Source organism: Candidozyma duobushaemuli (assembly GCF_002926085.2).
Source record: "Candidozyma duobushaemuli strain B09383 chromosome Unknown B_B09383, whole genome shotgun sequence".
NCBI lineage: Eukaryota > Fungi > Ascomycota > Pichiomycetes > Serinales > Metschnikowiaceae > Candidozyma > Candidozyma duobushaemuli.
In genome coordinates this window covers 2060025-2073381 of record NW_020289895.1, presented here as the reverse complement: position 1 = coordinate 2073381, position 13357 = coordinate 2060025, and the positions used below count along the sequence as shown (strand labels likewise).

General features: G+C 47.3%; 7 protein-coding genes across 7 annotated transcripts; 6 read left to right on the top strand and 1 right to left on the bottom strand. All coding sequences in view use genetic code 12, as the record gives it.

The window, feature by feature from the left end:
• Positions 1-702: 702 nt before the first annotated feature.
• On the top strand, positions 703-1302 carry CXQ87_002361 (uncharacterized protein; the record flags this gene model as incomplete). The annotated part of the gene is made up of 1 exon (XM_025480874.1): positions 703-1302. One exon carries the CDS (start codon positions 703-705, stop codon positions 1300-1302), a length of 600 nt encoding a protein of 199 aa, XP_025335174.1.
• A 564-nt stretch (positions 1303-1866) lies between these two features.
• Positions 1867-3492, top strand: CXQ87_002360 (uncharacterized protein; the record flags this gene model as incomplete). Its single annotated transcript, XM_025480873.1, has 3 exons — positions 1867-2886; positions 2916-3078; positions 3269-3492. 3 exons carry the CDS (start codon positions 1867-1869, stop codon positions 3490-3492), a joined length of 1407 nt encoding a protein of 468 aa, XP_025335173.1.
• A 1274-nt stretch (positions 3493-4766) lies between these two features.
• On the top strand, positions 4767-6092 carry CXQ87_002359 (uncharacterized protein; the record flags this gene model as incomplete). The annotated part of the gene is made up of 1 exon (XM_025480872.1): positions 4767-6092. The coding sequence occupies one exon, from the start codon at positions 4767-4769 to the stop codon at positions 6090-6092; it is 1326 nt and encodes a 441-aa protein (XP_025335172.1).
• A 74-nt stretch (positions 6093-6166) lies between these two features.
• CXQ87_002358 (uncharacterized protein) lies at positions 6167-7658 on the bottom strand (the record flags this gene model as incomplete). The annotated part of the gene is made up of 2 exons (XM_025480871.1): positions 6167-6203; positions 6235-7658. 2 exons carry the CDS (start codon positions 7656-7658, stop codon positions 6167-6169), a joined length of 1461 nt encoding a protein of 486 aa, XP_025335171.1.
• A 1313-nt stretch (positions 7659-8971) lies between these two features.
• LKH1 (bifunctional aminopeptidase/epoxide hydrolase) lies at positions 8972-10828 on the top strand (the record flags this gene model as incomplete). Its single annotated transcript, XM_025480870.1, has 1 exon — positions 8972-10828. One exon carries the CDS (start codon positions 8972-8974, stop codon positions 10826-10828), a length of 1857 nt encoding a protein of 618 aa, XP_025335170.1.
• A 203-nt stretch (positions 10829-11031) lies between these two features.
• CXQ87_002356 (uncharacterized protein) lies at positions 11032-11505 on the top strand (the record flags this gene model as incomplete). The annotated part of the gene is made up of 1 exon (XM_025480869.1): positions 11032-11505. The coding sequence occupies one exon, from the start codon at positions 11032-11034 to the stop codon at positions 11503-11505; it is 474 nt and encodes a 157-aa protein (XP_025335169.1).
• A 1131-nt stretch (positions 11506-12636) lies between these two features.
• Positions 12637-13029, top strand: RPS22A (40S ribosomal protein uS8; the record flags this gene model as incomplete). Its single annotated transcript, XM_025480868.1, has 1 exon — positions 12637-13029. One exon carries the CDS (start codon positions 12637-12639, stop codon positions 13027-13029), a length of 393 nt encoding a protein of 130 aa, XP_025335168.1.
• Positions 13030-13357: the final 328 nt, after the last annotated feature.

Genomic DNA, 13357 nt, shown 5'->3' with positions numbered 1-13357 from the left:
ATATGCTGGGGTTTGCTAGGGACGGGTTGCACTTTCCATGTTCGGGCGGTAAGAGCTGAGAATGGCTTGACGAGAAAGGGTGATACTTGTGCGTCTGTGATGGGTGAAAGGTGTCTTTGATCAAGAATTGAGAAAAAGTTCACGATAGAGAAGCTTTTGTTTTAGAAATTGCATTGTTAGCGTATTGGGTAGTTCATGATCTTGTGCACTGGCCTGTTTCTATAGTATCACAAGCTGAGATGATTTTCCATATACTATGAGCATCAAGACCAGCAATGGGGTTTTATTTAATCATACCTGATCATATTAACTTGATAATGTGGTGGGATTGTTATCTTGTATTGCTTTGGCTCCTCAATGGGTACATTCACATCATCCAGCTGAAGCTGAGACACAAAGGACTCCCAGAATCGCCAGTTGGATCACTCAAAAATGAATTTCACAGAAATCTTCAATCTTAGGCCTAAAGCCCAATGGCTTCCCGCTCAATGGGTGCACCACCACCTTATGTTTGTGAAAAGCATATATATTCAACGTCGCTCTCTCTTGTACCCCACCACTTCTACTACTTCCTAAGAACCAGTGAAAGGAACTCAAGCCTTGTTCTCGCTTAGTTATCCTTCACAATCCTCAACAACTCGAAAACCTAACTCTATCGAAGACTTCCCTACAAGAATCTCTCATATCAATCACACAAAGGAAATGAGCTCACCATATTCATTCTACTGGCACCTAGAAGGCTGCTACATTGAACAAGATGCTCTTCAGTCTGTTTGGCTTACCACCGGTGAACTTGTCACCGCTGATTTCCGAAAAATCCCAATTTCATGGGGCCCTGGTGAATTTGAATTTTTTGTGACCCAGCACTATTATGGGCATGAGTACTGGAGCTCAAGAGTAATTGCTCAGAGTATCTACCAGCATAAGCTCCTACTGAACCTCGAAAATAACATGAAGTGGCGAGCCTTTGTGGAAAACAGAAAAGCCAGTAAGTTGGCCAATGGCATCAGCATTCTTGAGACATCAGCTTATCAAAAGGATGTACTGGATGGTCAAGAAAGCAGCCAAAAGCTGCTGCCTACCACCGATGAAACCAGTCCAGATGGTTCTCCCACACAAAAGCTGCTCAAACAAGTCAGTTTTTATCCAAGTTTACATGACAAGCCAGATGAAGCTGTCCATAAAAAGCAGAAGTATAAGCTGGACTGCAAGAAAAGAGGCTCCAAAAATGCACCAAGGCGTTCTCTTCGTTTGAAGAATAAGGCCAAGGCAGCCAAGTTGGCCGCTCAAATGTTTAGGTAATGTGTGACAGAAGCTATGAATTTATTTGTAAGTAGGAGATTCAGCTATTAAACCGGTTTAGTTCACTTTGTTTAGTTCATTGACCTCAATCATGTTAACAAATCCACTGAAACCTGAGGCAAAATGTGAGACAAAATACGTGCAATTTGTCCCAATTCAGGTGGAAATCTCCAGAACCCCCAAATCGAGAGAAAATCCTGTCAAATATTATCTTGAGCCCGACTTTATTATTTAGGCTTAACTATGGCGGTTCAAGTGCTGGGGTTTCCTTTGAAAGAAGTGCATGCGTGACTTCTGGACCTACTCTGGTTGGATTAATTTTTGTGAAATACCAACCAAAAGCCTGGCCATATTCCTCTCTGGTTTTATACTTACCATTTTCGAGCTCAATGAGATGACCATTTTGCTACGACCTTCCTCTCTCGAATTACCACTCATGACCAAACCCATGTTTGTGACCATCAAGACCGTAAAATATTATTTCGTAGAACAGGCCTTTGGACTATAAAGCAAAGTCCATGTTCCCTGAATTCCTTTTCTCTATCCACCACATATCAATCAAAAATGCCCGCCGTTTCTACCGCCAGCACTATCACCAAAGCATCCAAGAAGAAGAGTTTCCCTAAGAAGTCGTCCACTGACAGAGGCAGCCTCAAGGAAAGTGACGCCCACATTAGGGAAAAGAAGTTGAAGGACAAGAAGAGAAAGCGCTCCAAGAGAAAGCGTACTACCAATGAGAATCCTCTTCCTTCCAACGAAGTCAAGGAGAAGCCTTCCAACGAAGGTGACTCTACTAACACCACCCCAGCTCAGCAGGTTTCCAAGCCTGTCGAGCCCACCAAGGAAAAGAAGAAGTCCAAGCAGAAGTTCCTCTCCAACGAGGGTGACTCCTACTACATTTCCGACTTCTTCAATTTCCAGCTCATTCTTGAGGACTTTGTACCGCTCAACCCAGGTCAGATTTCTTACCTTGAGCTGTATTTGACCCAAAAGAATGAACCATGTCCAGAGGTGAAGGAATCTCCAGAACCCGAGGTCAGCCCAGTTCAGGTCGAAGAACCAAATCTGCCTGAACCAGTCAACCCAGTTCAGCCTGAACCAGAGGTTACCACCCCAGCATTTTCCCCTAAGCTGGTCACCAACAACATCCAGGTGGCAACACTTTTGCCCTTGGACTTCCCCGTTTTCAAGACTTGGTCGTCTTTGTCTCAGACTGAAAAGACCTACTTTCCAGGCGACTTTCACTACTTCAGAAAGTCCCTCAAGGAGGAGGAAATTTCCTTCCTTCCAAAGGAATTCTACTTCTGGCAGGACGCCTTGTCCGAGAAGTCTGAAGAGTCTTTCACCATTGAGGACTTTTTCGAATTCCAACTCATTATTGACGAGCTCTTGCCTCTTGACCCACTGAAGAAGAGGACCACAAAGACAAAAAAAGTCTTTCTCGTTGATGACGGACACCTTTTCGTCACCGACCTCTTCAGCTTCCAGCTCATTGCTGACGGGCTTGAGTCGCTTGATGGTGAGTTATCCGACTACGATTTCTGCTTGCATGAAGAGCAGTTTGAGTTGTACTCTGAGGAGCCTGTGAAGACTCAGGAGGTCTACTTCCCGAGGACTTCTGCAAATTCTTCCAGCTCTGGACTTCCAGTCCCAAGTACAACGAGGATTTTCTTCCAAATGACTTTTACTTTTGGAAGGATGCCACAAACGACGAAGATACTCGTTCATTTTTGCCAAGGGACTTTTTCCACTGGCAGAGTATCTTCAACGAAAAGAGTAATGAATGCTTCCTTCCCAGGACTTCTGCTTCTTGCAGAACATCATCGATTCAGTTGAGCCTGTGCTTCCTGAAGTACACCTTTCGGCTCCTGAAATCGATGAAACTTCCCCAAATGCGCCTAACATCCCCTGGAGCGCCTGGATTCGGAATACTTTCCAAAGGGCTTTGTTCCCTGGAAGAGCCGAGTTGAGAAGGTGACTTCATACGTTGGAGTCATTTTCAAGCTTCCGAATCACAACCCCACCGAGACCTTTGCTACTAAGCCTACGGGGAATCCACAGAACCTGCAGCCTGACGAGCTGTACGAGCTGGACAGCACGGAACAGTCTTCCCTATTTGAGATGGTCCGTTATTGGGATGCAGATTTGAGCGACTCAGATTTTGAGGTCCGCCTTGAGAAGGTGGACTGATACCAGTCGCCGAGTGACGATAAGAAAGTATACAAAATAAGAAAAAAAAAAAAAAAAAGAGCTTTGTAGAAGGACTCAAGGTAGTGGTCTGACGAATTCACCATGTACTATGCTTATAGTTCTTTTCAACGAGAGTCCGTATGTCCTACTTTTTAGGAACAGGCTTTGACGAGGCAATTATATGCTGAAGACAGACATGCCGTTGAAGCAACATCGTCATAGCCTTAAGGGTCCCCGGAACACGCAGCGGTCTTCCGATTATATCGCAGGATGCGAGCAATAAAATGTGGACACCTTTGTCAGGGACATTATCAAGAACCAACATCTGGTATCAGGCATTCGTTTGCAAAAGTTTTATGATGTCTGGGTCTCGATAGAGTCGGACCACAAATGTGGATCAACACAATCTGGCTGCATATTTACGAGAGACAACTGGTTATATGCACAACATACATGAAACGTAAACAGAACCCTTTGCAACCGACCGCCGAGGAGGTCCCCCAGTATGGTTGCCGAAACATATAACTTTGGGATAAACCGAATTTGATATCTTCGAGGATACAAGCGCACGGCCGCTTAGAATTGCTCTTTCGGCTTTTACATCAAAAAAGGAGAGGACCATGCTCAAAACAGGATACCTCTTACTTAAAACTTTGAAGCTACTGCCCTAGCTAATATCGTTTAAGCCTCCTTGGTCGCTACCGACAATTCCACAAACCAACCTTACTGGTCGCCAGAGCATCCAAATTCTACACCACAATTACTATGATTTCATTCAAATGGCCACTTAAAACCAGTGCGTGAAAAATTGAGTCCCATACTTTGCTCAATTGACCATACCATCCAACACCATCTTCCTGGACCACCCAGTGCCCTTAACCAAAATGCACCACAATCTCAAAACCACAAACCATAAAATCCAAAACCTTCAAATCTCAAAAACTCGTTCAAAAGTCAATACCCCCACTCCGGTGAATGGCGCACCTTTATGCTCAATCGCTCTCGGCTAGCACCCTGGATGCTTCCGGATTGGTACCGAGACACACTCCGAAACTGCCACCCCTATTGAAATTTCGGCCCCTTGACCAAATTAAAGAAATCCTCCTCAATTACTCCAAATCAAATATCCTAGAATCTCCTCATATATATATCCCCTCGATTCCCACCACTTTACCCTCCTGCCTGAGACTCCCCCACATGCAGAGCACCAGGTGAGGTATCTGATCTGCTCCTACTACTCTTCCAGAAACACCTCCAGAAACACCCTAACGCCGATGAAGTCTGCCATATTTCTGGAGCAGAAGAGGCCTTCTAAACCCCGAGGGCTCCGCCGTTCGCTTTCGCTGAAAAAAGCAAAGTCTCAGCTGCCCTTTTCGCCGTCCACAGCACCTTCCAACTCGCCAGCTCCAACCACGCCAGCTCTGGCTCCCAAGACTTTGCCGTGGAACGTCGACGATATGGTGTCGCTGTACGTCACGCTGGGCCAGCTACCGCAGCTTCTCTCGCCGACATTGCCGCCTCAATTCGCCAAACCAGATTTCATGGGGTCCTACGAAAACGACGAAAACGACCCGTCAGATAACGACGAAGAGCCGTCCAGACTGAGCAATGGCTCGGATATTGACAATTTGCCGATTCTGCTTCTTTCGCCCACGCTACCGACGATGTTCGAGCCCAAGGCGGAAAATACGCCTGAGGTTCAGGGGAAACTGCCTAAGAAGGCTTCACCCAAGGGCAGAGTCCGTTTCATTAACAAACTCAGCGACCCGAAAAAGCCACGTTTTCTCGTCAGAATGTCGCTACCGCTGGCGGCGCTCAGAAACCTTCACCCAAAACCGCTCAAGGGGTTGGGCATCATAGAGGCTGGATCGAAACCCAGCAGCCCTGGCCAGAAGAAGGAGCCGGTACTTTTCTGGCAAAAACAGGCCAAATCCGCCAGTGCCCATGCTGATCGCGTCAGGTCCAAGGACCCGCTTTTCTCCGTGGTGATCCAGTTCGACTGGATGCTCTGCCTAGCGATTGCCAGTGACTACGAAGAAAAGGCTACGAGCAGCAGCGCTGAGCGGATTTGGGGCGTCTACGTTGAAGGCATCCCGCCGTTTGTTTCTCGTATCGAAAAGTACATCAAGACCCACAATGTCCAAGACAAGAAAAAGGCGTATTTGACGTTTCTTGTGGGCGTTCTCACCAACCTCAAAGCGCTTGCAATAAAGCGTATAACCAAGAGCCTCCGGAAAGCTGCCGAGACTCTGGACTCCAGAAACAAGACCGTCGAAATCCAGACCCAAATCATCGACCATCACCAAACAATTTCAGACACACTCGCCGAAGCACAATCGTTTTTCACTCTTTGCCCTTCGCCATCCACAGTATTCCCCAAAAGCTGGCATAACAGAGCCACGCCGGTTCAAAAAGCCAATACCGACCTACCGCTTCATCCAGCTCTGGACAAGTACTACGCTCCTCTAGGGTGCTACTCAGACCTACGGGATGCCTGTGGATATCTATATTGCTGTCTCCGAGAGTTCATGGAGGTATACGGTTCGGAAGTGAATGAGGGTAATAAGTACACCTTCCAGTCGGGAAAGAAATATAGCTAATCTATTTTTTGGGCCTGGCCATGTACTTGGACTTGTAGATCCAGCTATTGCCAATATCCTTCTTGCCAAATAACTCAGCGAGACGTAGCCAAGCGGCCGACTTGTGGAAATCTTTTTTATAGTGTTTTGATTTAGTGCCCACATTTCGCCTAGTTTCACCATTGAGTGTGAAAAGCCCAAGGATGCAGCCTTGCTGAGAAGTTGAATGGCCGATGTTGTATCTTTGGCTGGCAAGCCTGAACCGACAAGAACAGCCTCACCTAGTAAATGGTAGGCAGCAGCGAGCGTATTGTTATCTTTATTGTTGAGGGTGATGATTTTGGAAATGACGGAGGAGCTCATTCGCAGAAATTCGTCGTACAAGTCGAATGGGTCCACAGCAGCCGATGTCTGTTTGCATACCATTCTGACCAAGTCCTGTGGTTGGAGCTCATGGAGCCTTTTGACGTAGTTGTTAAGCGAAGGTGGGTCCACAGGGTTGGTTTCGACAATTTGCGATACAAGAATGCACCGACATAGCCACTTGATATATGAGGTTTCATTTTTTTTGACACCGAGGCCAAACCGGAGGGCCATGGCGTATAGATACATTGCTTTTGGGTAGTTGTTGGGCGCATTGCCGATGATTTGTAGCTGGTACAGCGCCTCTCTGTCGTTGTGGTTTCTTAGCAGAAGCGCCTGTTTGACCATGGATTCGTATGCGGGGTTGAATTTTGCGTTGGGGTTAAAAATTGGGACCTCCAAGGAGGATGTAGACGTTTGAGACGAGCCTGAGGCCAGCCTTTTACCGTAGTCTGGCTTCAATGGAGCGTGTACGGGTATTTTGGGCAGCTGGGAGGGTGAAGTTGTATCCAGAGAGCCGTCGGTATCCAACGACTTCCTTTCAGACTCAGATTCGAAGCTTCCGGGCATTTTTAAGGAACTTCCAGGGTCAGGCGAAGCCAGCGATTGTGACCTTTGGGCCATATTGAGCCGAGTGAACAGACTATTGGGAGAATTCACATCGGCATGGAACGAGTCCACAGAAGCACCAGGCCTCTCGAAAGGCTGCCTAAACGGCGCAGAACCGACATTTTGCACGGGGACACGGCTGCTGGAAGACGTGCTTTGAGAGCTCAATGTCCTCATGGGTGGTCTGTGAGCTGCGCTTTTCATTCTGTTCAAGCTGATCGCCGACGAGGCTCGGACCGGTTTAAAGCGGGGATCGACACCGCCCACATTGGGCAAACCTCCCAGATGAAGCAGCAGCGGCAGCAGGGCCTCCTCTCCATCATCATCAAGACCCAAACGGTCCAATAGGCGTCCAGTAGACTGGATCAGGGCATAGGATTCTCGTCTTCGAAGGAAATCTTCATCGTAGTCTTCGCTGTCCAAATCTAGACGATCAAGCAAGCGGCCTGACGTTGACACGGAGTCAAAGGAGTAGATGGAGGCTGTATCTGACGGTCTCTTGTTCAGTTTGTCCGATCTGAGGTCTTTGGCAATTTCCTGTTCGAGCCTGTGCAATGGCAGTTCCATGGAGTTAGCAAGGCCCTTATTTCCGTATGGGACGTTTTCGGGCGGCATTGCCAGCGAGTGGATGTAAAAAAAAGGGAAGAACCAGGTGGTGGAGTGGTTGAGTTTCAAGCTGTGTGGAGTACGGGTCCGGGTCACGTGACCGTAACCAAAACAATCCACAAACTCCGTGATTTCTCCGGAAATCAATGAATTAAAGACCTGAGATAAAGTTGGGAGAGTCCAAAAATGACGAACTGGCCATTGGTTTTTTGTGTTCGGACTTTTGGGGTGAAATCAAACAAGGTATTCCGGTGAGGGTACCACGACGTGGATGCATAAATCCAAACAATAGAAGATTTGGTTTTTTGGTAAAATCGCAAAAAAAATCGATTGTGGCTTTATTGTCAATGGACGCTTGCTGCCTTCTTGTCTATGGATGTGCCTTTTGTGTGGATGAGCCTTTTGTGTGAACTTTTCTGGTCTGGTCGGCTCGGCTTCTTGACGTCAGTGAGGATCGACAAACAATGCTATCGGAGCCAAGACAGAACTGATTTGGAAAACAAGCAAAGTGCCAGGCATAATTTGAAAATATGGTAAGCTTTTTTAATCTCCAAAAGGAAGAAATCTTCGGGCTGAGACAATGTGGTGCAGAGTTTGCTGGTTCCAGATATAGAGCGGACCCTTGTAATGAACGTCAGCGTTGATATGGCTGCAAGATCTGGCTGAAGCACTTCTTTAAATGGCCAATTAAGACGACCTGTCGATTGATCCCAACATCGCCATTCGGTCAATCAAAATAAGCAAAAAGAGAAGGCTTATAGAAAAAAATAGAAAACTCCAAAATCACCCATAACCCGCTACGACCGTTATCTGCTGCAAAATGTCTAAAAGCAACCGCTAGGCCCCGAGCGAAATGAGCCCTACGGAATGCCAATGTTGCACTTTTGGAGGCGCCACAGAAACGACGATAAGCGATAAGCCCTTTGGAAAAACCGTTTCAATAAGTTCCCGAAAAAGGCCCCGGCAACGTCAAAACGCAAACACTACTATTTTCGGCGTTTCGGCGCAAATCGCCGTAAAAACATCCGTTTTCTCGGGGCTTCTCGTCAATGTGGACTCTCGATATTGGCGCACAGCGTCAGCGCAATTGGTCTCTGACCGTTGCGTTCAAGATTCCGTTTTGACAAGAAAGCAAATTGCTCAACTTATCTAAAAACAAGTTACCTAAAAAGAAAAAAAACCCATCAAATCAACGGCCTTTTTTTTTTTTCTGTTTTTGTGAACGCCCCAGAATCATCAACTAGTGCCGCTCCACTGTATGGCGCGCAGATTCCATACTTTAGATACACCTTCTTCAGAAAGAACTTCTCCAATTTCCCACAATGGACGTCATCGCCCCTCACCGCCCGCAGTCCCTGCCTGAGAGGGACCCCTCCACGTTGCTGAACTATTTTCAGTTCAAAGTTCACCACACAAGGTTGGATTTCAAGGTCGACTGGGAAAAGAAGATTCTCCACGGAAAGGCCAAGATCGCGTTGGAGACGCTTGAGGACGTCGATAGCGTGGCGTTGGACTCGTCGTACTTGGACGTGAAGAGCGCCGCTGTCGACGGCAAGAACGCTGCTTTTGGTTTCGGCGAAAGAGGCATTTTGGGCTCGGAATTCAAGATCGAAGCCAAGATCCCAAAGAACACGAAATTCGACTTGGATCTCGAGTGGAACACGACAGACCAGTGCACGGCGTTGCAGTTCCTCGAGAAGGACGCCACCGACGGCAAGAAAGACCCATACTTCTTCTCCCAGTGCCAGGCGATCCATGCCAGAAGTCTCTTCCCATTCTTCGATACTCCAGCAGTCAAATCGTCCTACTCCTTCTCCGTGGAGCTGAAACTCCCCACGTTGATGAGCGGAAGACCGGCCTCCGTGGACGGCAACACCTACAAGTTCGAACAGCCCATCCCCATTCCATCGTACTTGGTTGCAATTGCGTCTGGAGACATCACCAAATTGCCCATTGGACCCCGTTCCCACGTCTACAGTGAGCCCAACAGGGTCCAGGCGTGCCAGCACGAGTTTGAGCACGACATGGAGAACTTCTTGCAGGCTGCAGAGAAGTTGGTGTTTCCATACGAATGGGACCAGTACGATGCGCTTGTGTTGCCTCTGAGTTTCCCTTACGGCGGTATGGAGAACCCCAATGCCACTTTTGTGACCCCTACGTTGATCAGTGGCGACAGAGAAAACGTGGATGTTGTTGCCCACGAGCTTGCCCATTCGTGGTCTGGCAACCTTGTCACCAACTGCTCGTGGGAGCACTTCTGGCTCAACGAGGGCTGGACCGTCTACTTGGAGAGAAGAATTCAAGGAGCTATTCACGGCGAGGCCACAAGACACTTTTCGGCGATTATCGGATGGTCCGATTTGGAAAACAGCATCAAAGCCATGGGCGATTCAGCAGAAAGATACTCCACGTTGGTGCAAGACTTGAAGGACCGCAGCGACCCGGACGATGCATTCTCCACCGTTCCATACGAAAAAGGATCGAACTTGCTTTTCCTCATTGAACGCACTGTTGGCGGCAAAGAAGTGTTTGACCCATTCATTCCTCACTACTTCAACAAGTTCAAGTACTCGTCGCTCGACACCTACCAGTTCATGGATACACTCTATGCATTCTTCAAGGACCACAAGGATAAGCTCGATCTGATCGACTGGGAGCTGTGGCTCTATAAGCCTGGCATGCCACCTGTGAAGCCTGATTTCGACACCACCTTGGTTGACCAAGTCTACAGCTTGGCAGACCGCTGGATCTACGCTACGCGTAACAATGACGACTTGACCCAGCTCTTCAAGCCTTCTGACATCGAGAGCTTCACCGCCAACCAGTCTGTCGTTTTCTTGGAAACCATGTCGTCCTTCGACAAGCTTGACGATTTCAAGTGGAAGGACTTCAGAGGCGCCTTGCATGTTCTTGACCAGGTATACCACGCGTACGCCACATCGTCCAACGCTGAAGTTCTTTTCCGTTGGTTTGTTTTGCAAGTTGGTGGAGAAAACAGAAGGTTCTATGATCAGCTCGGTGAATGGCTCGGCACGGTGGGCAGAATGAAATTCGCTAGACCTGGATACAGGCTTTTGGCCAGCGTCGACCACGACCTTGCAGTGAGCTATTTCAAAAAATTCGAGTCTCGTTACCACCCCATTTGCAGAGCTATGGTGAAGAAGGACCTCAACTTGTAACGGCTGCAAATTTGGTGCACGGGTGTCCTGTCATGGCGCGGTTCTCGATAGCCTCATTCAAAGAAAAACACATAGACCTCCTCATTAAATATGTCTGGCCTCACGATTCCCTACATTCCAGTATGTTGATATCTGATTAAAACTCTTTCCTATTTTGCTTTATGTACTAACATCAGCTTTCCAATCTCTCCGAGAGATTCACGATGGAGAGACTCAGAAGCGACGTGTCCTATCTTCAAGGAACCGTCTCCAAAATCAAGCCTCCACAGGAATTCTTTGATTTCAGAAGACTCTCGAAGCCTGCTGACTTTGGTGAGATTCAGTCTCGTGTCGGTTACAACTTGGGCTACTTCCAGGCCAACTACATTTTGATTGTTTCAGCCTTGAGCATCTACGCCCTTATTACGAATTTGTTGTTGCTTTTCGTGATCGCTTTCGTCGGTTTGGGTGTCTTTGGTATCATGAAGTTGAACGGCGAGGACTTGGTTTTGCCCGTTGGACGTTTCAACAGCTCTCAGTTGAAGTTGGGCTTGATCTGCGTGGCTGTTCCCTTGGGTTTCTTGGCCAGTCCCATCTCCACGATGATGTGGTTGATTGGTTCGCTGGCTGTGTGTGTTTTGTCCCACGCCTCTTTCATGGAGAAGCCGATCGAGACTGTGTTCGAGGAGGAGGTGTAGGAAGCGGGATTCTTATAAATACGGATTGGAATAATATTTAACAACAGGCTAGGATGTAGAAAGACGGCTCTTTGAGCCGGGAGTTGATTGAACGCGTTTTACCTCGAAGCTTGGTTTGACAGGTAATTTTTCACCATGTCCGAGAGCACAATGAACTCCAAGGTTTACAAGTAATCAGTGATAATAAACTGTATCAGTAGTCTTGAAGACAACAAATTCATATTTCAAGGTCTCAGGAAGTTTTCAGATTGACATAGTTCATAAATACTTCTACTGATCACTATCCTGGTCAGAGTTTAAAACGACGGATTATCACCACCGACGATTGCTTATTCCTCTTCATTCTATCCAACAAATGGTGAGTTCATGAAGGCGGTAATGCCCCGTTCTTGTACTACAGCTGCGGTTCTATTGCATGAGTGTATTAGATATACCTAACAAAGTTGACCAGAACGCTTAGAAGTTCAACTTAGATCTTCTCCAGTGTCTTCTCTTGGCGTTGTATCTGATGGTGTTGTTGGTCTTCAATCTGAGCCACTGAGGCAAAGGTCTGTTCTGCTTAGAAGCCTTGCCCAATTTCTGCTTGATCTGGAAGCTCTTGTTAGCCTGGAAGTTAGTATACGCTTGGTATTGGAGGATGTGTGATGGTTGCAGACGATTGGAGAATGAAGGAATTTGGATATGCTATACCGTGTGGGTTTATGGTAGCTTGCTTGGGTCTTGCTCTGGGTCTTTGGATGTCATCTTCATAGTGGAGACTGGATAGTCTAACCCAGTATTGCTGGAGCGTTTCAGGTCATAAATATAATTAACCACGGCCTCATTCTGATCTCATCGATACAAATCTGCTATCCTTTCACGTAGTAGGATCTGTACATACTGGCATTTTAGTTGGTGAAGAGATTAGAAACTGAAGATTTTTTCTGGTGAGAAGGAGGCTACGAGGGCCTGCAGACAGCCCCACCATTGAAGAGTGTGAGGTGCACGGGTGTAATGGTCCTCATACTGCAAGCGCTGTGACTGCTAAAAGGGCCCGCAAAACGGCCCCCACCTGCAGTACCTACCACAGAGTGCCAACCGCGACCTAAATTTTTCACTCGTTTTTCCACCTTCATCTACAAACCCTAAATAATGACTAGAACCTCCGTTTTGGCTGACGCCTTGAACGCTATCAACAACGCCGAGAAGACCGGTAAGCGTCAGGTCTTGATCAGACCTTCCTCCAAGGTCATCATCAAGTTCTTGCTGGTTATGCAGAAGCACGGTTACATTGGTGAGTTCGAGTACATCGACGACCACAGATCCGGTAAGATCGTTGTCCAGTTGACCGGTAGATTGAACAAGTGTGGTGTCATCTCCCCAAGATTCAACGTCAAGATTGGTGACATTGAGAGATGGACTGACAACTTGTTGCCAGCCAGACAGTTCGGTTACGTCATCTTGACCACCTCTGCTGGTATCATGGACCACGAGGAGGCCAGAAGAAAGCACGTTTCCGGTAAGATCTTGGGTTTCGTGTACTAAGCGTGCCGGGGGTATTTTGTACATTTATTAATAGAGGCTACTCTGGAGAGAGTGTAGGTGAGTTTGGCGGGTGATACTACCACCAAAGTGATCAGATAAGCTTGTAGATTGCAAATCTTCCATTGGAATTCGATTTTATGGAATATTCGTTGAAATTGATGGAGGTGTAGACGTCCTGGGGTAAGCTGGTGTACGGGTGCGTATTAACTATGGCCCAACAGAGTTGTCACTATCGAGCGAACCAGGGGCTGTGGGGCCTGAGAAATACCAGGAAAAGCTTCCTATTATTCAGAAAACATTACTGAGAGCCATTTTCGCCGGATTGAAG